This window comes from Schistocerca nitens, chromosome 7 (genome assembly GCF_023898315.1).
Source record: "Schistocerca nitens isolate TAMUIC-IGC-003100 chromosome 7, iqSchNite1.1, whole genome shotgun sequence".
NCBI classification, from domain to species: domain Eukaryota; kingdom Metazoa; phylum Arthropoda; class Insecta; order Orthoptera; family Acrididae; genus Schistocerca; species Schistocerca nitens.
The window spans coordinates 117,241,950-117,268,043 of NC_064620.1; the positions used below are offsets into that span (position 1 = coordinate 117,241,950).

Genomic DNA, 26,094 nt, shown 5'->3' on the forward strand with positions numbered 1-26,094 from the left:
TTTAATATTGTTCAGTACCATGTAAAAAATAACAGTAACAACAAATAAAATATTACCTCTTGCAACAATAAAAATACAACAGACAAAATCACAGGATGCAACATTCACAAAGTATAGAAAACTGTGCGGAACTCCAACATGGTACAAGCGGCAAGTGTTGCAGTATGGAGTGAAGGTTTGGCAACTTCAGGTGGTTGCTGCGGCTACAGGCCTCGTGGGATTGATGGAATGCAGTCTGTGCCTCCAGCATGGACTACCCGCTGTCATAGTTATCAATCATAAAGTGATTTTGACCAGACTATAGTAGAGGTTTGTGGGATAAAAGATGTACTTTGGTTAATTTCCATGATAGCTATTCAGATAGTTTGTTACTAGTCACACCTGTAGGATCCTGTGCACTAATTTTCAGGATTAGTGGTTGATGATGTGGTCATTTATATATATTGCTCTATCTTTGACCTGAAAAGAAATGCCTGTGACTGGATTGTTTGAGATGGCAAGTGAGAGATGTGTGAGGCAGGGATTGCCCCTCCATTAGGTTGCAGGGATTAGAGCGAGAGTGTCATTGAATAAGGACACTCGATAGATTGGGCAAGTAACAGAGTACTACTTTCAGGAGTGAGGAAAGAATATTCCTCATACCAGAGCATGCTGAAAAATAAGAGGAAGCCAAGCTATGGTGAAAAAGATGGTAAAGCTGGCTGATTTGGGCATTAATAAAGTGGATAGGGCTGTGTAGAACAATGTACAATGTTTGAAGAAGTACAAGTAGATTGCAATCATGAATTGGGTTTTTGGAAATAAGAGTTACTAATATGTTGTGTTGTACACAAGTACAGGAGAATGTAAAAGATTGAATATTAAAGTACCACAAATAGAAAGACAATGTACAACAGAAATAGAATCCTGGTTTGAAATAAGTGCTTGTGGGCAACGGAGATAGGGGAGAGGGGGTCAATGCAGAAGTCACTTACATGATTGGCCATTTATAATAGCAGTTCATACTGTCCTACACAGGCAGATGGTACATACATTAGACATATGTATCACAGAGAAAAGAAAAGAAATGCTTTGAAATAAGTGCTGCAGACAGCAGAACAGGGTTGAGGTTTTCAGTATAGATTCACATGTGTGACTGGCCATTGAAGCAGCAGATGCTGAAACTGAACTACATGGATGATTGGTACAAAATAAGCCCACAAAGGCTTTCACAGCATGTGAGTGCAATAAAATCTACTTTAGCTTTGTGCTGTGCCAGTCCAAAGTGTGTCCACCAAATTTTGGAAAGCTTGTCCACTTGCGAAGAAAAATTCTGTGAGGGACAGAAATGTATTTTAGTGAAATTTACTGTAATTTGTTAAACTTGTGTGATGTTGCAAATATTTATGAGAGTTTTTTTTTCTTTCTTTCTTTTCAGGGACCACTAATGGTCACAGAAGCTCTGAAACATTATGCAATTGGTCCTCAAGTACACTTTGTTTCTAACATTGATGGTACACATTTAGCAGAAACTTTGAAAAAAGTGAATCCAGAGACAACATTGTTTATTATTGCATCAAAAACATTTACTACTCAGGAAACAATAACAAACGCAACGTCAGCTCGAGAATGGTTCCTGGCAAAAGCAAAAGACGTAAGAATTTAATTTGATTATCTTACTGTCTGTTAATAATAATAATAATAATAGTAATAATAATAATAATAATAATATTTTATTATTATTACTATATTATTTTACTATAGTTGAATTTATACTGATCATTTCATGTCAGAAGGGTATTAAAATCAAAGCTGCCTCCCATTGATTGTTTCCAGAAAAGTGCTGTTGCAAAGCATTTTGTAGCTTTATCAACAAACACCACAAAGGTGGTGGAGTTTGGAATTGACCAAAACAATATGTTTGGTTTTTGGGATTGGGTTGGTGGAAGGTACTCCCTGTGGTCTGCTATTGGACTGTCGATTGCTCTGTCGATTGGATTTGACAATTTTGAACAGCTGCTGAAGGGAGCTCACTTCATGGACAACCATTTTTGCAACACTCCACTTGAGGAAAATGTAAGTAGGTAGTTGTACTTTACTCATCTTAAGGCAAACACCTGGAAAGAAGAGCAGTTTTGAAAGTTTTCTTAATAACTCATTTTTAATGTTGTTATAAATGCAACCCAATGTTCCAGATTTCAGTACTGTTACTTTAAGTGCCTTCATATTGGGAAGATGTACTATTGGTAATAACAACACACTCCTTAACCAAGAAAAAGAATAATATATGGAACTATGGTAATAGAAATATAATAGGTGTGGGCATTATTTTCAGCCATTGGCAAAAGCTTTACTTGTTCATGAAATAGAGATGTTGAAAAAAAATTCTTGGATTTGTGTAACTTTCATGAATCTTAGTATGGTTGCCATACACAATCGTCATCCACATTCTCCCTAATCTCTTATTTCAAACTTGTATTGTAGTTCATTGACAATGTCAAGTCAGGTTAATATTAATTAGACTTTGCTTCTTTGTCACAGGCACCTGTAATTCTTGCTCTTCTTGGGATTTGGTACATAAATTTTTACAAGGCAGAAACTCATGTACTCTTGCCGTATGACCAGTATCTGCATAGATTCGCTGCATACTTCCAGCAGGGGGATATGGAATCAAATGGAAAGTAAGACTCAGTTTTACAACAATTTATAATTTAAATGAGAATATTAATGAGCTTATTAAATATGTTTGTGTAAACACATAATTGATAGTTAAAATTGTTGTGTGTGGAACAAAGTATCGGTAGTTCATGATGTAATAGTTTACTTCAAGCATCAAGATACTCATTAATAGTTCGCGTACTTCAGTTTGTATTTCAGCAGTTATGAAAAGGGTAGACTGCTATTCACTGTAAATATAACACATTGAGTTGCAGACAGACACAACAAAAATACTGACACTCGCAAGCTTCTGGCCAAATTCTTCTTTAGGAGAGAAAGGAAAGCACACACACATTGACTGGAGCAGGTAGCTTTGCTATCTCCAGCTGTTTTAGCTGTTCAATGCAACATTTGCAGTCCGGCCAAAGCGACTGGCAATTGTGGTCGTGTGTTCATGAAGTGGCCTGCTTGTGTGAATGTGTGTTTTCGTTTCTTTCCTGAAGAAGGATTTGGCCAAAAGCTTAGTGTGTAACAGTGTGTTTGTTGTGCCTGTTAGCAACTCAACATGTCAGCAATCTATACTTTTCATAATTGTTGATATTCCAGTCTGGATTGTCCATTCTTCAATTTCTCTTTCTCAACCATTCCATTTTTTCTTAAGTCAAATGTGATGATTTGACTTATTTTTTGATATCATTGCAAAAATAGAATATTTAATGCACACGATTATAGTTTTTAGCCCTTAGCTAACACCAGCTCACACTCTTGGGAACATGGCTGTTGGAACAGCCAAGTCTTGCTGTTGAGATTTTGGAAAATTGTGCAGGATGACCTTCAAACTGTGCCTGTCGCACGAGATATGAACAATATATTTTCTTATTTATTTGATTTTTGAAATGCATTCTTATTATCAATTTTGTAACTTTAGCTTTCAGTATTGATGGAACTAGGTGAAATCTTGAAAGCTGAGAGTTTCAAATACCAAGGAGAATGGCAGATGCCAAATCTCAGAGAAAAATGTGGTTCTAGTATCTCAGATTGGTAAGCTGAGATGTTTTATCAGGTGACAAAAACCAGCAAAAATGTCTGTTCCACAACTATAGATGCAGAAACTATTGGGCATTCATCTGTCTTAGGACTGCACAACAAATTGGAAGTTAATATCTACTGAGTCCAGTCGTGGGACAAAATAACAATGACAAAGGAAAACAGTAAAATGGAAATTAAAACGTTGATAAATCTTGAGGAAATGACATTGGGACCACTTGCAGACCGGGATGAAGCTGTGTTCATGAAAAGGCATTTCTTAAAGACATACCTTTCAGATGAATCATGCAGTACTGAACAACAAACTTCTGATACATTGAAACTCAAAACATCATCTCTAAAAGAAGTCACCAAAGGCTTACATTAATTAGAAATAGCAAATAAAAAGTATATTTCACAAGGATTCTGAAATCAGAATGGTGTTGAGACAAACCACCCCACAAAAGACAGACATCTTCTTGATACAAAAGTGAAAAGGCCACTACATTCTGAAAGGATGAAAACCTATGTAAGTATGGGGGTATCTCAGAGTGCGACAGTGTTGACAACACTGGTAGGGTTAACTCCATGGGAGTGTTGGGAGGTCGTGAGTAGATTTGTCGGGGCAGCCAATTAGACTACCTCACCCCAGGCGTGCAGGTTCTGTAGTGGTAGCAGGCACAAGTACGGTCACATTCTATTTGGAACTAGTTGATTTATTTCATAAGTTCAGCATACATTGAAGATCCAGTGTTCGCATAGTGCTCATGCATAACAAGTGAGGGGGTGTCAAACCTGCAGTCCCCGGCAGGCAGTGTGTTGTCAGGATTCCACCCATCACTTGCAAACAGTTCAGTGTAGCTCAGAGCAGTGGGTGCTGCTAGGTAGGCACTCGATGCAGCTGATGCTGAGTTAGTGGTGGCCACACAGTCCTGCCTTGCAGCATAGCTGCAGCTCTCTGATGTTGTCGGCTGTTTGGCAATATCTCCTGAGGAGTGAATCCCGCCCTCAAGGTCTGCATGGCTGCACCTGGCAATTTAGTAGATACCAAATGGGTCATAGGCTAGAATGGACCTCGTTCGACCCTCTGCTCACTGGAGCTGTTGTTGGTTTGTACAGTGGGTGGTTCTGTAGAATGGTGGACAGTGATGACTGCACCAATGGACAACAGTGGAATGACAAAGCCTCTTGGGTCACACTGCAGTAGTCATTCCACAGTGGTCACCATTTTAATTCCTTCTGCTGTCTGGCTGGCGAGGGTCAGGTGTGTTCACAGGCAGATCCCCTGGTATCACGTTGCTCCCTTGCTGTGCTGGTACTGCGAACGGCTGAAAGCAAGGGGAAACTACAGCCGTAATTTTTCCCGAGGGCATGCGGCTTTACTGGCTTTACTGTATGGTTAAATGATGATGTCGTCCTCTTGGGTAAAATATTCCGGAGGTAAAATAGTCCCCCATTCGGATCTCCGGGCAGGGACTACTCAAGAGGACGTCGTTATCAGGAGAAAGAAAATTGGCATTCAACGGATCAGAGCATGGAATGTCAGATCCCTTTATTGGGCAGGTAGGTTAGAAAATTTAAAAAGGGAAACGGATAGGTTAAAGTTAGATATAGTGGGAATTAACGAAGTTCGGTGGCAGGAGGAACAAGACTTTTGGTCAGGTGAATACAGGGTTATAAATACAAAATCAAATAGGGGTAATGCAGGAGTAGGTTAAATAATGAATAAAAAAAAATAGGAGTGCGGGTAAGCTACTACAAACAGCATAGTGAACGCATTATTGTGGCCAAGATAGACATGAAACCCACGCCTACTACAGTAGTACAAGTTTATATGCCAACTAGCTCTGCAGATGACGAAGAAATTGAAGAAATGTATGATGAGATAAAAGAAATTATTCAGACAGTGAAGGGAGACGAAAATCTAATAGTCATAGGTAACTGGAATTCGACAGTAGGAAAAGGAAGAGAAGGAAACGTAGTAGGTGAATATGGATTGGAAGGGAAGAAATGAAAGAGGATACCACCTGGTAGAATTTTGCACAGAGCATAACTTAATCATAGCTAACACTTGGTTCAAGAATCATAAAAGAAGGTTGTATACATGGAAGAGCCCTGGAGATACTGACAGGTTTCAGATAGATTATATAATGGTAAGTCAGAGATTTAGTAACCAGGTTTTAAATTGTAAGACATTTCCAGGGGTGGATATGGACCCCGACCACAATCTATTGGTTATGAACTGTAGATTAAAACTGAAGAAACTGCAAAAAGGTGGGAACTTAAGGAGATGCGACCTGGATAATCTGACTAAACCAGAGGTTGTACAGAGTTTCAGGAAGAGCGTAAGGGAACAATTGGCAAGAATGGGGGAAAGAAATACAGTAGAAGAAAAATGGGTAGCTTTGAGAGATGAAATAGTGGAGGATCAAGTAGGTAAAAAGAAGAGAGCTAGTAGAAATCCTTGGGTAACAGAAGAAATATTGAATTTAATTGATGAAAGGAGAGAATATAAAAATGCAATAAATGAAGCAGGCAAAAAGGAATACAAACGTCTCAAAAATGAGATCGACAGGAAGTGCAAAATGGCTAAGCAGAGATGGCTAGAGGACAAATGTAAGGATGTAGAGGCTTATCTCACTAGGGGTAAGATAGATACTGCCCACAGGAAAATTAAAGAGACCTTTGGAGAAAAGAGAACCACTTGTATGAATATTAAGAGCTCAGACGGAAACCCAGTTCTAAGCAAAGAAGGGAAAGCAGAAAGGTGGAATGAGTATATAGAGGGTCTATACAAGGGCAATGTACTTGAGGGCAATATTATGGAAATGGAAGAGGATGTAGATGAAGATGAAATGAGAGATATGATACTGCGTGAAGAGTTTGACAGAGCACTGAAAGACCTGAGACGAAACAAAGCACCGGGAGTAGACAACATGCCATTAGAACTACTGACGGCCTTGGGAGAGCCAGTCCTGACAAAACTCTACCATCTGGTGAGCAAGATGTATGAGACAGGCGAAATACCCTCAGACTTCAAGAAGAATATAGTAAATCCAATCCCAAAGAAAGCAGGTGTTGACAGATGTGAAAATTACCGAACTATCAGTTTAATAAGTCACGGCTGCAAAATTCTAACGTGAATTATTTACAGACGAATGGAAAAACTGGTAGAAGCCGACCTTGGGGAAGATCAGTGTGGATTCCGTAGAAATGTTGGAAACCGTGAGGCAATACTGACCTAGCATTTGTAGACTCAGAGAGAGTTTTTACAATGTTGTTTGGAATACTCTCTTTCAAATTCTGAAGGTGGCAGAGGTAAAATACAGGGAGCGAAAGGCTATTTACAATTTGTACAGAAACCAGATGGCAGTTACAAAAATCGAGGGACATGAAAGGGAAGCAGTGGTTGGGAAGGGAGTGAGACAGGGTTGTATCCTCTCCCCGATGTTATTCCATCTGTGTATTGAGCAAGCAGTAAAGGAAACGAAAGAAAAATACGGAATAGGTATTAAAAACCATGGAGAAGAAATAAAAACTTTAATGTTCACCGATGACATTGTAATTCTGTCAGAGACAGCAAGGGACTTGGAAGAGTAGTTGAACGGAATGGACTGTGGGATGAAAGGAGGATATAAGATGAACATCAACAAAAGCAAAATGAGATAATGGAATGTAGTTGAATCAAGTCAGGTGATGCTGAGGGAATTAGATTAGGAAATGAGAAACTTAAAGTAGTAAAGGAGTTTTGCTATTTGTGGAGAAAGATAACTGATGATGGTCAAGGTAGAAAGGATATAAATGTACACTGGGAATGGCAAGGAAAGCGTTTCTGAAGAAGAGAAATTTGTTAACATCGAGTATAGATTTAAGTGTGAGGAAGTTGTTTCTGAAAGTATTTGTATGGAGTGTAGCCATGTATGGAAGTGAAACATGGACAATAAATAGTTTGGAGAAGAAGAGAATAGAAGCTTTCGAAATGTGGTGCTACAGAAGAATGCTGAAGATTAGATGGGTAGATCACATAACTAATGAGGAGGTATTGAATAGAATTGGGGAGAAGAGGAGTTCGTGGCACAACTTGACTAGAAGAAGGGATCGGTTGGTAGGACATGTTCTGAGGCATCAAGGGATCACCAATTTAGTATTCGAGGGCAGCATGGAGGGTAAAAATCGTAGAGGGAGACCAAGAGATGAATACACTAAGCAGATTCAGAAGGATGTAGGCTGCAGTAGGTACTGGGAGATGAAGCAGCTTGCACAGGATAGAGTAGCATGGTGAGCTGCATCAAGCCAGTCTCAGGACTGAAGACCACAACAACAACAACAACAACAACAACAACAGCAACATAGCTCCATTGGGTGATGATGCTCTATGCATCAAATGCTACTACCCAGGTACCATTGTTATAAATCACAGTGACTACCTAGCAGAAGGCCTGTGCCTTTTATGACTCCTCCACTTATAAACTCTGCCAGAGTGATCTCATCCCAAAAGTCCAACACAACCTCCAATCCCTGCTTAAAGCCTCAGGTCCTTCCCAGAACATCTCTCCTGAATCCATTTCCCTCCTTATCCCTATGATGCCCCGCACACCCACCTTTTACATGCTCCCAAAAATCCAAAAACTCAACAATCCTGGCTGCCCCATTGTGGCTGGTTATTGTGCCACCACTGAAAGAATTTCAGCCCTCATTGACCAACACCTCCAACCAATTGCCTGTAATCTAGCCTCCCCAAAAGACACCAACCACTTCCTTCATCGACTCGCCACCCCTTTACCTCTTGGGTCCCTACTGGTCACTGTCGACGCCACTTCCCTAGACCCCAACATCCCTCATGCCCATGGTCTTATCACCATTGAACACTACCTTTCTCAATGCCCTTCAGACTCCAAACCCACTACCTCATTCCTCATACATCTACTTCATCCTAATCCACAACTGCTTCACTTTTTAAGGGAAGATATACAAACAAATCCATTGCACAGCTGTGGGCTCCAGCATGGCGCCCTGCTATGCCAACCAGTTCGTGGGCCATTAAACCCCTAGTCTGGTTCAGGTTCATTGATGATATCTTCATGATCTGGACTCAGGGCCAAAACACCCTTTCTTTGTTGCTTCACAACCTCAACACCTTCTCTCCCATCCATGTCACATGGTCGTCCTCAACCCAGCGTGCCATCTTCCTACATGTTGACCTCCTCCATTCTGATGTCTCTATCAACACCTTTGTCCACATTAAACCCCTCAACTATCGACAGTACCGGCATTTTGACAGCTGTCATCTCTTTCATGCCAAAAAGTCCTCCCAAACAAAAACTCACTTTCTCAGTATGCTGAGGGTCTTACGAAGGCCTTCATAGACATGCACCATCCCCCAAACCTAGTCCGCAAACATATCTCCTGTGCTATTTCCCCTCACACCCCCAAACCTCTCACCATTCTCAAGACCTAGCCATAAAGGAGTGTCCCATTCATCACCCAGTACTGCCCCAGACTGGAACAACTGAACCACATCCTTCGCCAGGGCTTTGGTTACCTATCATCATACCTTGAAAATGAGGGACATCTTACCCGAGATACTTCCTCCCTCCTACAGTTGTGTTCCATCACCCACCCAACCTCCACAACATCCTAGTCCATCCCTATGCCACTCCCGATCCCAACCTGTTGTTCCAAGGATCATATCCCTGCATTCGATCCAGGTGCAAAATCTGCCCAATCCATCCACCCAGCACTTCCTTTTCCAGTCATGTCTCAGGTTTATCCTGCCCAATCAGGAGCTGGGCCACTTGTGAAAGCAGCCATGTCATTTACCAGCTCTGCTACAATAATTGCACAGCTTTTTATAGGTGTAATTACCAATCAGCTGTCCGCCAGGATGAACGGCCACTGCCAAACTATGGCCAAGAGCAAAGTAGACCACCCTGTGGCATAACATGCAGGCGAACATGACACACTTGATTTCAATAGCTCCTTCACTACCTGAGCCATTTGAATACTTCCCCCCCACATCCAGCTTTACTGAACTGTGCAGATGGACTTATCCTTACAACACATTCTCCATTCCCGTAATCATACTGGCCTCAACCTATGGTAGCATACTGCCCCACACGCTCCACCCAACACTTTCCATCCCCTCTGTCCTATCATCTCCTCTCCATTCTCATCTCCCACTTTGTTTATTTGCAGTCCTCTGACAACACATCCAGTTGTAAGTCTCTACTTACCTTTCAATGAGGCACTTTATACATGCTATGCATTGACGGACATCAGAAGGTGCAAAAGTACCAGGATGTTATAATTAAACTAATGGTGTTCAAGAGAGCTGCAGTGCAGGCTGTATACATTGCAGGATGCTTAAACATCATTGAATGTTCACTAGTTGTTGTGCTCGCAGCGTAAGTTGGGAAAATAATAATTCCACTTTCTGCCAACAGGTGAAAATATGCACTGTGCACTGTAAGCAGTCAGAATGTGAAATGTTCCCTGTTTTGATATCAGTATGCCATTTGTCAATTGGCGACACATGTTGCTTTCTTTTGTGAAGTGACTGTTGCTGTACAGTGTTAAGAAAGTTTAAGTTTCCCATGTGAAACCCAATGGCTATTGAGAAGAAAGCTGCTGGTAAAGTTGTATTATCAGAACGGCAGCAAAAGCAGCACTGCATTGCGGGAATATAGCCAACAGTAACCACTGCAAAGAGGCCCCATGTCAATAAATGGGTAATTGAAGTTGCATCTCATGCGTAAAGTTCTGCAGCCAGTGCCAAGCTGTGTTATGGCCATTCTCTCTCCCCAGGTCAACAGTTCAAAATATTGTATGGCACATTTTTCACTGGTATTTCTTCAAGATTCTGAATGTGCACCAAATGAAGCTCCAAAACAGACCACAACACCATGACTTTGCCCATTGTTTCTTGGCATGCATGGTAATGGATGACATGTAGCCAGGAATATTCTTTGGATGGATGAGGCATATTTTACTCCTCTTGGTGGCGTGAATGTATAGGACTGTCGCATATGGTGTTCTACTCTACCACATGCTCTGCAGAAATATCCATTGCACTCAGCTTATGTGTCTGTGTGGTGTTTCACAAGGTTTTCATTCTCAATCTCTATCCCCCCTCCCCGCTGCTCTCTCCCAAGGAGATGACACGTTGTCGGCCTGTTAGGTGTAGAGTGACATTTGCACATTATAAGGACCTTCTTGTGCCACATGAGATTTCAGCTTTGCAAGAATGCAACTGTATCCACACCACTATTTTCATGCAGTATGGAATGACATTATATGTCACTTTGCAGGTGAAAGATTTACTTTGAGAAACCTTCGGTAACAACCACTTCATCCCTCACGGGCTCAGAATTTGTTTCCTGAGTATGAGCTTCGTGACCTGGGGTTTCTGAGCTGGAGACTGGTATGCCGTGTCACCATACGCTCTGGGCATGCTTCAGTGACCATTGTGCAATGCAATGGTGGAACGTTATGTGCCATGAGGATCGGGGATCTTGGCTTGATCGCGAGGATGTGGAACATTCATTTGCGGGCAACCTCTGGGAAACCTGCTGCACCTCAGTTGTATAAGGCTTACCTAGGCATGCGGGTCTCTGTCTAGGTGACTTTTATTTCCCTAGCTGCTCATGGGACCGGGATGAATCTTTTGAAGTTTTCTCTTCCTCCTCCCAGTGGAAAGAGTGGGCCACTGGTAGGTACCAACACACAATCAAACAAGAGGGCTTGTGTAGCCAGTGCTCCTGATTCTGGATTTATTCAGAGTGGTGGTATTTATAGTAGCAAACCACATGCTGCTGTCCAGAATGTGTTTTTCATAGTCAAGTGGAAGAAGGTAGATTTGAAAAGGTTTTGTCCATCTGTACCCAAAAAGGCTTAGAGGGAATCTGTGGCTCTTTGAAGTCAGTCAAGCACTTGCAAAATGGAGCGTTGTTAGTGGAAACTTCTAATTCCCAGCAAGCAGTTAACCTCCAAAAAGCTAGATGTCTCGGGAAGTATGCAATAGACACCTTGAACTGCAGCAAAGGTTTTGTGACTTTCAGGGATCTCGTTGACATTCCCAGAGGAGAACTGAAAAATGACTGGGCCAAAGAAGGCATTGTCGATGTACAAAGTATAATGAAAAGGATGGATGGCGATCTAGTGGAATTGGACTCTCTCATACTTCGTTCAACAGCGAGAAGTTTCCAGAGCATGTGAAGACAGGTCTCCTTTGCGCCAGTGTGTGGCCTTATTTTCTGCACCCTAGGCACTGATTTAAGTGCCAGCACTTTGGGCACACTACTGTTGGATCTAAGGGAGAAGCCACTTGTGGCAAATGTGGTTGTTCATATCCTGTGAAGTGTGTCAACTGCTCTGGGGATCATTTTGTCTTGAGTAGGGACTGCAGTATCTTTCTTGCAGAAAGGAATATACAGGACATAAAAACCATGAAACCTATCTTGTGTGGAGATGCAAAGAAGATTTATAAGGTCCTGCAGCTCCCGATGTTCCCTACCTCCTTTGCATTTGTTCTTAAACAGCCAGTCCCTAAAACCAATGCTGCTCCACAGAGTTTACCAGTGTCAGCACTAGTAGCTGTGTCTCCTAGTGCACTTGCTCTGCTCCATCCAGGTCAAGGCTGTAGTTGCCATTGCTGCGGAGCTCTCTGCCCACCCAGAGGTTCAACCTGCTCCATGGTTTTGGCCCCAAAGCCCATTCAGGGCAAAAAGTTGAAGACAGAGCATCAACCACTGACAGAGTCAGGAAGCAAATTGTCCGACGATGTTGATCTCATCCTCTCTGATGTACTTCTGGATTCTTCATCAGAGCTAATGGACCTTGATGTCATGCTGGGGCAACCATCTCACCCCAAAGCTGAGCCGCCTCATACAGTAGACTCTCCTCCTAGATGAACAGACAAAGTGAAGAGCAACCCCTGTGAAAAATGGCTCCCATCCTTCAGTGTCATGTTAATGGGTTCAGGACACACGTGGAGAACTGAAACTCCTCACACTGGAATGCCCAGTGTGCATGTGTTTGCAGGAAATGCGTTTTAAAGCATCTGATGCCCCTGTCATAGGGGGCTATACAGTCTTATCACAAGGATGACCAGACTGGGGAAAGGGCCAAAGGAGGGGTTGCTGTGTTTGTAAATAACGCCCATCGCAACTGTACTCTCCCCCAGACTACTGACTTGCAAGCAGTTGCAGATGAAATTCACATGTGTCTGAGGAGCACAGTTTGTTCCTTGTATTTACCTCCGTCTGATGCAGTAGACTTTCAGGCTCTCACAGATATTATGGAGCAACTCCCCCATTCATTTCTCCTGGTGGGTGACTTCAATGCTCGTCATGTCTTGTGGGGCTCAACTTCCACTTGCCCTCGGATTTGGGTTTTGGAGGGCCTCACGACATCCCAAGGGCTGTGCATCCTAAACACTGGTACTCCCACTCATTTCTGTACTGCCACTGAGCCATTCTCAGCCATTGACCTATCTTTCTGCTCTAAAGCCCTTGTAGACTCTGTTCAGTAAGAAGTCATTGATGACCTTATTTCAATGACCAGTTCCCACTCCACTTTAACTTACTGGATGAGGATTGTATCAACAGAACCCACCAGAATGGATGGTCAGTAGGGCTAATGGACGGTGTACAGTCAATTGGCTGTGCTGCTGCTAGTTCGCCTTTTCTCCAACTGTACATGAGCCACAATGTCATTTGGGATCTACGTGCAGCATGTGCTGAAGCTATTCAGTGTGGAGCAACACCAACCTCGAATCCAGGGCTTTAACTGTATGCTGCCCTGGTTACTGCAGAGGCCCAGAGTAATTTTACATTTGGTGCAGGATAGGAGAGATTGGTTTTTCATACAATATTTTCTGATATTTTATATGAGCACCAAAACTATGTAGCTGTCATTACAGATGGGTCTTAACAGGGGGCCTGAGTTGGTTACCCTATTGTTTTTCCAAATTGTCTCCTCAAGGTTCGACTGCCTTAAAACTTTACTATGTTTAGACACAGAATTATATGCGATCTTGCAGGCATAGGAGCAGATGAGTGCCTCTTCCAGTGCTAAATTTCTTGCCTGTTCCAATTCTTTGTGAGTGCCCCTCACTCTTACAATGTTTTTATCCAGCACATGAAGTAGCCCACACTATCAAACTACAGTGACTGGGGAAGGAGATGCTTTTCATGCAGGGTGCTGCAGCATATGGTTATTGTGGGGAATGAAAGGATGGCTCTAGCAGCTGAGGCAGCATGTCGTGATCCTGAGCTCTGATCACATAGCGTATGCTGTGAGCAACTGTTGACTATGCCGTGTTACACATGCAGCATGTTGCTGAGTCGGTAGACCATATTGAACACATGTTGTAACTTGTGACCGTATACTAATAAAAGTGCCAAGTACTTGATGTCATGTGTCTGATTGTCCCTCCCCATTTCTTGCACATGCGCCACGGTCAGACTGCTTCCAGTGCCATATTTTCACCAGGTGGCAGAAAGGGAAACTATTATTTTTTTTCAGCATACTCCGTGAGTGTGCCAATTAGTGAACATACCCTTGGTGTTCCAGTGACTTGCAATATATACAGCCTGCACTGCAGCACTTGCAACATCGTCAGTTTAAGTATGACCACCTGGCACAAGCAAAGAGCACGGAGTGAACTATATGCTGATCAAGGTGGGATGACAAATGCTGTATACTTGTGACCTCAGCTGAAACTGAGAATAGCTTCTCCTGACAAAATATTTAGTAAGCCAAACTAAAAGTGTGGACAATGACTTACTGATAGCATTCACTGTCAATGTTTATGAATCTGTTCCAGGCTACAGTCCAGTGCAGTCGTGCCCAGATCATGAGACTTGTTCTTTTTATCCCCCCTTGAAGTCCTTTCAGTTACTTCAAATATAATAATCTAAAAGAAAAATGATTGTTAAGGTATGGAGGATATGGTGCCACAATAGTTCTCCTGGCATACCTATTAACCTTTCGCTGCTGTGGTCATATATAAGTCCCACTGCACCATTCCCTCATGTTTGGACTTGTATACACGCAGCACTTGGGTTTTCCGTTGGTACTATGGACGTCTGAATGCACCCTGAGCTGCCGACCTCTCACAGCTGTGGATAAGTTACTTCCATATATCATTGAATAAAAAAGTTTAGAGTATTTATTGTACAAGATATGTGCCTCATTTTGTGCTGTCATTTGCAAAAAACCACGTTTCAGTATCTTGAATCATTTATGAAATACGATGATTGTAATGACCAGATGATTCTTGATGTGCAAGTACATGAATGATTGTGTCGTATGCGACTTTCCTTCGGATATAAAACACAATAACTCGAGAACAAAATGAAATGTCCTTCTGCTCTCAGTTTAAAATAAAATTTTGATATCTTCATTTCATACAGCACAATGATTGAGCTAAAACCAACCATATTCAAAGTTTACGCAATGCATTTTTATTTTTCAAAATTTTATGCGATGTTTTACTTAATTTGATGCAGTGCAGTAAATATGATGGATTATGAAAAGAAATTCAGTTATTTATTGAGTGAAGATATCAGATTATAAGGTGTACAAAAATCAGTTTTTTTCACCTAATAGTTTTAAAAATCAGATGATAAGTATTTCAAGTTGGCCAGAGTGCCGTCTCTCAACGTAGGTCACCAGCATTTGGTGAGTACAGCCATAACGAAAACTGCCTCAGCACGGAATGCAAAGAGCATGTCTATAGCAGCGAAAGAATTAATAACTACTGAGTAGAATTTTGAATACTATACACATACTATTTTATATATTGAAATACAGTAATCACTGGACCAAGATACACTTTTCGCAGGTACATAACAAGCACAGGAACAAAAGTCAACTATAGTACTGGTCCTATTGTTTGGGGAGAACCTGGAACCAATGGACAGCATGCTTTTTACCAGCTCATTCACCAAGGCACAAAACTAATACCTGCAGACTTCATTGCACCGGCGTTGACTCATAATCCTATTCGTGACCGATTGCATCACAAGGTACGTAGTACCTACCATATGTTTGTCTTGTCACTAAGTGCAACAAGTGAAACTGCAAAAAATATTAACTTCGTAATTTTATACACAACATGTAAACAGAAAAAATGTTTTTAATTAAGAAATTAATTAAAATTTTTAGATACTCCTGGCAAATTTTCTTGCACAAACTGAAGCACTGATGAAAGGAAAGACACACCAGCAAGTTGTTTCAGAGCTAGAAAAAAGTGGAGTGGCACCAGACACAATTGATAAGCTGGCACCACATAAAGTGTTTGAAGGAAATCGTCCCACTAACTCCATAGTGGTAAAAATGGTTACACCTTTCACACTTGGAGCTCTCATAGGTATGTAAAACAATTACTTTTTAGTTAATTAAAGGCAGGTACACTCTTTAACACTAAAAATCTCTTCTGTCTTCAATATTAAAATGCCCTGTTGGTTATTTTTTTTTTTCTTTATTTTGTTCCAGCTTTGTACGAACATAAAATATTTGTCCAAGGAGTTATATGGGATATAAATTCTTTTGATCAGTGGGGGTAAGTAATACTGCAGATGAACAGTTAACCTTATTTTAAGTTGTGTGTTATACTAACATAAATAGATAAAAGAATTTTAAAAATTTGGTGATGGGACTGCAGAACAAATATATAAATCATTCCAGCATTATTGTTAACAACAGTACATAAGTGTGTCAAATGTGGTTGAGGACACAATTTCGTGTCAACAGAGCTGTGAAACAATGAAGAAAAAGAGACAAAAGGAAGAACATAAATAAGAAACACACACTATGTCCCACAGTGAAGCAGAACATTCAGAAGCTTGGGATAGTTCAAGATATAATGTAGAAGTGAAACTGTCATTACATTCTATATTATCAATAACCATAGATAATACTCATCTTGGGCACAAATTTCTGGGCCTCCTGTGTCATTATAGTGGTAACAAGGACTTGGACAGTTATAATAATCTAGATAATTTGCATGATTAACTCATGGATACGTATTTAGAGAAGGAAAGTTACTACTCACTATACAGCGGAGATGCTGAGTCGCAATATGCACAGCAAAAAGATTCACATAATTATAGCTTTCAGCCATTAAGGCCTTTGTCAGCAACACACACACACACACACACACACACACACACACACACACACACACACACACGCGCGCGCGTGTGCGCAAATGCAAATGAAAATGCAACTTGCACATGCACCTGCAGTCTCGGATAACTGAAACCACATTGTGAGCAGCAGCACCAGTGCATGATGGGAGTGGCGATTGGGTGGGGGCAAGGAGGAGCCTGGGGTGGGGAGAGGGAGGGATAGTATGATGGGGGTGGTGGACAGTGCTGCAGTTTAGACGGAGGGCAGGAGAGAAGGTGGGGAGGGGTGGGGGTTGGGGTGGGGAAGGAAGTAGCGGAAAGGAGAGAAATAAAAAGAAATTAAAAGACTGTGTGTGGCGGTGAAATGACTGCTGTGTAGTGCTGGAATGGGAACAGGGAGGGGGCTGGATGGGTGAGGACAGTGACTATCGAAGGTTGAGACCAGGAGGGTTACGGGAACATAGGATGTATTACAGGGAATGTTCCCACCTGCGCAATTCAGAAAAGCTTGTGTTGGTGGGAAGGATCCATATGGCACAGGCTGTGAAGCAGTCAGTGAGATGAGGGATATTGTGTGGCAGCGTGCTCAGCAACAGGGTGGTCCACTTGCTTTTTGACCACAGTTTGCCGGTGGCCATTCATGCGAACAGACAGCTTGTTGGTTGTCATGCCTACATAGAATGCAGTGCAGTAGTTGCAGCTCAGCTTGTAAATCACATGACTGGTTTCACATGTAGCCCTGCCTTTGATGGGATAGGTGATGTTAGTGACCGGACTGGAATAGGTGGTATGTCTATTACAGGGGTATAAGCCATGAGGTAAGGGATAGGGAGCAGGGGATAAGGATAGACAAGTATATTGTGAAGGTAATGCCTACAAACTAATCCGGGGTACAGCTATGGGCACCCGCATGGCACCATCCTATGCCAACCTCTTCATGGGCCATCTAGAGGAATCCTTCCTAAAAACCCAGAATCCTAAACCCCCTCACCTGGTTCAGATTCATTGATGACATCTTTGCTATCTGGGTTGAATGTGAGGACACTCTATCCACTTTCCTCCAGAACCTCAACTACTTCTCCCCCATTTGCTTCACCTGGTCCTACTCAACCCAACAAGCCACCTTCCTAGATGTTGACCTGCACCCCAGAGATGGCTGCATCAGTACCTCAGGCCATATCAAACCTACTAACCACCAGCAATACCTCCACTTCGACAGCTGCCACCCATTCCATACCAAGAAGCCCCGTCCATACAGCCTAGCCACCCGTGGTCATTGTATTTGCAGTGATGAGCAGTCCCTCTCAAAATATACCGAGGGTCTCACTGAAGCCTTTACTGACCATAATTATCCTCCCATCCTTTTACAAAAACAAATCTCCCGTGCCTTATCTTTCCAGTCTTCCACCACCTCCCAAAGTCCCTCAGTCCAGCCACAGAGGAGCATTCCCTCGTAACTCAGTACCATCTGGGACTGGGGCAACTGAATTACATTCTCCGCCAGAGTTTCGATTACTTCTCGTCATGCCCTGAAATGAGAAATGTGCTGCCCACTATCCTTCCCACCCCTCCTACTGTGGTATTCCGCCGTCCACTGAACCTTCACAATATGCTCGTCCATCCTTACACAATCCCTGCTCCCAATCCCTTACCTCATGGTTCATAACCCTGTAATAGACCTAGATGCAAGACCTGTCCCATACATCCTCCTACCACCACCTACTCTTGTCTGGTCACTAACATCACGTATCCCATCAAAGGCAGGGCTACCTGTGAAACCAGTCATGTGATTTACAAGCTGAGCTGCAACCACTGTGCTGCATTCTATGTAGGCATGACAACCAACAAGTGGACCACCCTGTTGCTGAGCAGACTGCCACACATGATATCCCTCATCTCAATGACTGCTTCACAGCATGTGCCATATAGATCCTTCCCACCAACACCAGCTTTTCTGAATTGCACAGGTGGGAACTTTCCCTGCAGTACATCCCTCGTTCCCGTAACCCTCCTGGTCTCAACCTTCGTTAGTCACTGTTCCCATTCCAGCACTACACAGCCGTCATTTCACCACCACACCCAGTCTTTTAATTTCTTTTTATTTCTCTCCTTTCCGCTACTTCCTCCCCCCCCCCCCCCCCCTCCGCACCTTCTCTCCTGCCCTCCATCTAAACTGCAGCACTTCACTGTCTGCCACCACCACCATACTATCCCTCCCTCTCCCCACCCGAGACTTCTCCTTACCCCCACCCAGTCGCCACTCCCATCATGTGCTGGTGCTGCTGCTCACAATGTGGTTTGAGTTATCTGAGACTGCAGACATGTATGCAAGTTGCGTTTGTTTGTTTGTTTGTGTGTGTATGTGTGTGTGTGTGTTTTGCTGACAAAGGCCTTAATGGCCTAAAGCTATAATTACGTGAATCTTTTTGTTGTGCCTATCGCGACTCAGCATCTCCACTATATGGTGGGTAGCAACTTTCCTTCTCTAATATTGTTAAATTCCATCCCGGATTTTCCATTGTTTGATCATGGATACCTTAATTGCGCCACAATGCAGCCGCGTTCTGAATCTTGGACAAGGATACTGAGGCAGTATGTTTCATTGACACTTATTGCTTCTTTATAATCTGTACATGACTAGTAGGTGAGCTACTGTGTTATGTCCGCTTCTAAAGTCAGTTGGTTCCCACATGAATATGGTCCAATGAGTGTTCTAGATCTATAACAAGAAGATGCAAAAAATTTCCTGCAATCTGGATAAACTGTCATGCCTTGTCCCTTGACTCCTGGAAGGCATTCCCTAAAACTGATTGTGTACTTTCAGGTGTTCAGCCAAATTGTAGTTTCCATTTTTTTCCTCTTGAAGTTTGGGGCATTTACTGAAGTACATGAACTCAAAGAAAAGTCGGCATAGGAGATCTGGAAATGCTCAACAAGTAATCAAGAGCATAATCTGAAAACAGGAGGGTGCTGCGCTATTAGTGCTACATGAATTAATGGACTGATTCTCCAAACTGTGCCTTCTGAAAGTAAACCTTGTATGCTGGATGCCCCCTATCTTACACATATTTGATCTTTTTTATACTGAGCTGCAGTTCCAGAGTGGTAATTGACTATAGGGCCTATCATTAGTGGCATTTACTGCATATGTCTACATCATTTGACGTGCTTGTCAAGTGTAAAATCTTTATGATAATTATAAATTATGTCAGTCTCTCCAGTACACAGATCGTCACATGGTACAAGTTAGAAAATTGTAAACAGTAAATGGAATGAGAATGACTGTCTTTGGTAAGGTAACTATGATGAAAACTATCATCAAACCCACCTTGTACAACTGACATAGATGTGCGCTCTTGCTGTGTTCTGCATGAAATTACTACATGTGGTTGCTTTTTTTTCCTTCTTTTTTTTCAAGGGCTTTCTGTTAATTACATGCTGCCAAAGTTGCCTGGCTCAATTTTAAGTAACAGCTGTTGCAAATAGTACACTCCTTAATGAGGAACTGATACCGAGTATCAGCGCAGCAACAGTACTTAGATTGCAGTACTTAGAATGCTTCGGTTAGTAATTTGGTGTGGAATACTTGATTAACACAAGTAAAAATGGTTACAGATTCTACCTGTTGTGTAGAAATGTAAGTATATTTGATCACTGTTTTTAAACAGTTGGAAGCTGCATTGGCCATGGTCAACAATCTTAAAGCTGCTGCCTTGTTCTGGGGTGTGATGACATTGAAGCACTTGCTGTGAAAACTGTTGCTTACAGCACCATCAGGGATACCGGATGTCTCATTACCTCCAGATATGTCTGACACCCGGGTAAATGGTAAATAGTGTCAGTCACAAATCTCTGGGTGGAAGTTGAAAGTGATGACTGGCTGTCCAGTTGTTGTCATATGCCATAGAACATTTGATGTGTTGCCCATTGTTGAGAGTGCATTTTGTCCAATGTACTAGAACTGGTGCTGATCTCCCTGAAAGATCCAGACAAGTGCAGAGGGTTGGTTTGCTGATCATAGTGAGCTCCAAGATTAGGCAGGTGATGGAACATCCCAAAGAAACAGCAAGCAGGTCAGGAAAGAACGCTTTGGTCCACCCGCTATGTTTGCCAGGTATGCTCTGAGACATGGAGAAGGCTCTGCCAGTGCTATTGAACATACATGGCTGCAAATTTTTGCTCATATTGGCACAAATGAAGGTGGCTGACGAAACAGGTAAAGACGACTAGCCTTGTTCCCAAAAGTGATTGCAGTCCTTGTTTTTGGAGATGAATGGAAGACACATCAGAGGCTCAGATGTTGGATGGGGAGATTTCAATCAGTTTTTTACCAGATGGAGAACCTTAGGATCCTCCCCCCCTCCCCCTTTTCCATTTGATTAATAGTACACTACATGCATGAAGCAGTTATCAGTGTAGTAGAGTAGCTGCGGTGTGCAAATGTGAGTTTTATAGTGCAGAGAAACCCCTCCACAGGGCCAGAACAGAAAGCTAACTGAAACCAGAAGTGAATTTCAACAAAATTTTTAATTCAGATTGGAATGTCTGTTGCAAAAATAGTATTGATTTTGGTAATGAAGGCATAAGTAAAATCATAAATATCATGATAACATCTATTGAGGAGAGTACATTTTTGAACTTGGCTGCAGGTAAATGTTGAAGGTTGCTCATACTTACAATTGGGTGCTTTTATAAACTCCATATTTCACGAATTGTAGTGGTGGAACATTTGAGGAAATACTGGAGAATACAACATGTAAATTTCCCGATAAAGTTACAGTATTAATAGCTATAGACTGGGGGATTCAAGGGAAGGACAAGTGACAAGAATAGGGATTCAGGTGACACTGTTCTAAAGGCCTTTTTGAAAAATAGAGAAGTAATGTGTTAGATTTCCTGGTTACAAACAGGTCCAAAATGTTTATTTCAGTTAACATAGAGCAGGGAATCGGTGATCGTAGTGCTAATGTAGCATCAGTGATTGCAGGCGACAGTAGGAATTTTAAAAGATAGGAAGGTATTTCTGTTTAGTAAGTGTGACAAGAAGTTTTCAGATTATCAGAGCACTCAGTGTCATGCATTCATGTCAGAGACTCAGCATGTTGAGTTCTGTACATTACACATTAGACAGGTATGTGCTGAGTAAAGTTATAAGGTATGGGAAAGACCTATCATGGTTCCACAACTGTGTTAAATTGTTGCTCCAAGACCAAAGCCTTGTTGACAAAAAAAAAACTAATGAAGCCAAAATGAGTCTCTGGAGAGCTACATGTGTACTGTTTAGTGAGTTGCAAAGTAAAATTTTGATCTTGCATTAAGTTAGTAAATGTATCAGATCTATTTATCCGTTCATTCAGTTTTATATTGACACTAACATTACAAATATTGAGGTAAATGACTGGTATGGAAAATCAACTAAAATCTCTCAACAGAGGAAAGGTGGCAACATACCTGTATCAAGAAAGGAAGATAAGATTTAACATCTTGTCGACATTGAGGTCATTAGAGATGGAGCACAAGCTCGAATTGTGTCAAGGACAGGGAAGAAATCATCTGTACCCTTTCAAAGGAACCATCCTGGCATTTGCCAAGAGCATTTTAGGGAAATTGTGGAAAACCTAAATCTGGCTGGCCAGTTGTGAGTTTGAGCCGTCATCGTCATCCAGTGTGCTAACCACTGCGCCATCTCACTCGGTGACATATCTATATGATTCTCCATAGAATATGCGAAAGAACCTGCTCATCTTCTAGTAGCAGGTCACTGGAGGAATACTGTTTCAATGACTGGAAAAATGTGCAGGCCATTCCCCTTTTCAAGAAGTGCTGTCAAAACAGATGCATGAAAATATTGACCTATGTTGCTGATTGCAATCCACTGTATGTTTGAACAGATTTTATGCTTGCATATATTTATGCTCCCAAATATTTAATTTCAAGTGGCTTTCTGGAGCCCAAAGATCCCATCTGTAGGAATCAGTCAGGTTCCTATGTTCATTCACAAGGCCTAGGAGTTAGTATATACTGGTGCCACAATTGTGCATATTCTTTGACTTATGAAAGACATTTAAAAAAATTCTACATTATCACCTAATTAACAAAATAAGAATGTCAGACTGTTAGCTGAGCTTCATGATGGATTGAAGAATTTGTAACACAGCATATTAATCAATGAGAAGCACCAGTATGCTTTTGTTCTACAATATTACTTTTATTGCTTTAACCAGTTTTCGGCGTACAAGGCCATCTTCAGTAATTTAGCGAGTATTGTCACCAAAGAAGTTACAATGTTTGCAAACAACATTGGAAGAGAAGTAACACATCTAGACTGAAGCAGATACATACAGTAAGGAACATCTTTAATGACAGTGTGGTGGTAATGCAATGAAGAAGTAAAAAATTGAACAGTAAATAAATAAAAATGTAGTAGACAGGAAAAACTTTAATACAAAATAGGAACAGCTTGCATACATAACAGTTTATATTAATAAACAAAACTAATAAAATAAAATTAGTGCTTGACAAGGCTACGTCAGGAGGTATAAAACAAAAGAAGAAACAACTATCAATGTAACTACAGAATACATAAGGAACTTAAGCTATATCAATAAGACAAACAAATAAATAAATGCAGGAAAATGAAGGTGTTTGAGGGAACATACAGTAAACGCAATCTTTGAGAGAGTGGTGGTACTGCAAATTCAAAACTGTGGCTATGTAACAGCTTGCATTAAATAAATCAACCAAGTAAATTACAAACAATATTTGGTGAGCAACTACAAGTGGTGTTAAACATGGACAGTAATACAAGTACCAGTTAAAAGAAAACCTTAACAATTGAAACTACAGTCTATATGGAATACATAGACAACTTCAATAAAACAAAAGAACTTGATGAATACAGGAAAATGGGAATATGTAGGAACAGACAGTGTGGGAAGTAATGGACAACAGAGATGATTGTATGATGTTTAGGAGAGGGGAGGTGTTGAGCTGTGTCTTCTTCTTCTTCTTTCTTGGCTCTACAGCTCATGATGAGCCTTGGCCTCTTCTACAATTTCCTTCCATCTCTCTCGGTCCTTTGCCAGTACTCTCCAGTTTCTATAGCCCATCTTCCTAAGATCTTCGATTACTCCATCTTCCCATCTGGCTCTTGGTCGACCACGTCCTCTCTGCCCTCCTGGCTTTCCTTGTAATATTCTTTTTAGTACTTCTGCATCATTCATGTGAGCCACGTGTCCCGCCCACCTCAGTCTGGATGATTTCACTATCCTGATGGATTGGTCTTTGTATATGGTACACTGGACTAGGATTGGGAGAAAAGGATTGGGGAGAAAAGAAGTTTGTGGCACAACTTGACTAGAAGAAGGGATCGGTTGGTAGGACATGTTTTGAGGCATCAAGGGATCACAAATTTAGCATTGCAGGGTAGCGTGGAGGGTAAAAATCGTAGAGGGAGACCAAGAGATCAATACACTAAGCAGATTCAGAAGGATGTAGGTTGCAGTAGGTACTGGGAGATGAAGAAGCTTGCACAGGATAGAGTAGCATGGAGAGCTGCATCAAACCAGTCTGAGGACTGAAGACCACAACAACAACAACAACAACAACTACTACTACTACTACTACAACAACATACTAGACTAGAAACCCCACACGGGATTGAGCTGTGTCTGGTCATTTAGAATTATATATGGACTGTGAGCAAGATGATTGTTAATTTCCAGGGCTTCCAGCAGGTTGAGGTATAGGACACTGGCTGGTAGTCGTGACCCTCACTCAGTACATGCTCAGCATATGCGGAGTTAGAACTCTGCAACCTCCAGCTGCATTCATGTTCATCCAGCCTAGTTGCTATGACTGTACCTGACTGACCGATGTAAAATTTGTCACATTCAGAACAAGTGGTTTTCTATACCCCACTGTTGGCTAATAATTGGATCTTATCTCTGCTATTAAAAATACACTAGTCTGTCGTGCTCTTAACGTAGTAGGAAAGCCTATTCTTACAGGCTTTCATGCTTTGGCTGCAATCTGTGATACCTCACCTAGATATGGTAGTGTACACCATTTCTTGCAGACAGTGGATGGGGAAGCAGGTGGGGCATAGAGGAGGGGTATAATTTTCCGTGTTACGAGCAAGAAGATATTACTGTTCCTGTAGTTGTAGTTTTTCTATAAATTTTGAAATAATGTGTGTGTACTGATGTCAGTGGTGAGACTAAGTAGTTTATGGATTTGTTGCTAATCTCTATGGTGAACTGAATATTTTTAGGTTGAATGTTTAGGCTTTTCAAAAATGTGTTGAGTTGTCTTGTAGTACACAGTCCACAGCATGTTCTTTTGATTGGAGAAAAGTCTTTGTTGTGCAAAAGTAACTTGGGGCATACCCTGATGGAATGGCACAGAACCATTACTGTGCACAATGCTAAAGAATTGTAGTAAAATGCAGGAAGACTTGTAGAGGATCTGTACTTGGTCCACATACTGGCAATTTGACTCTCAATCAAAACAAATGTGACATACTAAGAAGAAATGGACAGAAATATCTGTAATTGTTTGCTGAGCAGTGACAGGTAACAGCCACTTGAAATTAAATATTTGGGATCATAAATACAGAGGTATTTAAAAGGAAACAATCACATAAAACTAATGGTAGAAAAGCAGATTCATTGGAAGAATACTCAGGAAGGGTAGTCCACCATCGACACAGGAAGTAGCCTACAAAAACCCTCATTTGATCCACAGCTGAGTATTACTCCTATTTGGTCTCAGATAGTATTGATATAGCAATTAGGGAAGATTCAAAGGTGGACAGAGTGTTTTGTGATAGGTTTGTTTAGTAAGAGCATAGATATCACTGAAATGCTCACTTAATTTCAATGGCAGGCACTACGAGAAGTGCTGTACGTTATAGAGAGGTTTACTATCTACATCTACATGGATACTCTGCAAATCACATTTAAGTGCATGGCAGAGTGCATACCTTCCTTCCCTACATATATATCACATAAAGGTCATTACAGTAAAATTAGAGAGATTGAATCTCATGCTGAGAGCACCATTCACAAGTGGAACAAGAAAAAGGGGAAGAGAGAATGATACCTTTAATACCTGCCACCACACACCGTAAGATAGGTTGTGGTATGTAGACGCGGGTTAATAGATGGGAGCACATTATACGTGTATCTGATCATGTTGTTGGCAGTTGTTGAAGCAGTAAAAATTTTAAATGCATGGGATTAACTGACCAGAGAGGCCTTAAGCGGGATGCCCCACGTGAAGATAGTTGTAGGAAAAT

At 41.6% G+C, this 26,094-nt stretch overlaps 1 protein-coding gene across 1 annotated transcript in view; it reads left to right on the forward strand.

Annotated features, from left to right (window-relative positions):
• Positions 1–26,094, forward strand: part of LOC126195423 (glucose-6-phosphate isomerase) — a 92,212-nt gene that overhangs the window by 57,541 nt on the left and 8,577 nt on the right. The window contains exons 5-10 of the mRNA XM_049934029.1: positions 1,418–1,633; positions 1,816–2,055; positions 2,521–2,660; positions 15,509–15,692; positions 15,832–16,036; positions 16,162–16,228. Coding sequence (XP_049789986.1) covers positions 1,418–1,633; positions 1,816–2,055; positions 2,521–2,660; positions 15,509–15,692; positions 15,832–16,036; positions 16,162–16,228 — 1,052 coding nt within the window. The remainder of the gene's footprint in view (positions 1–1,417; positions 1,634–1,815; positions 2,056–2,520; positions 2,661–15,508; positions 15,693–15,831; positions 16,037–16,161; positions 16,229–26,094) is intronic.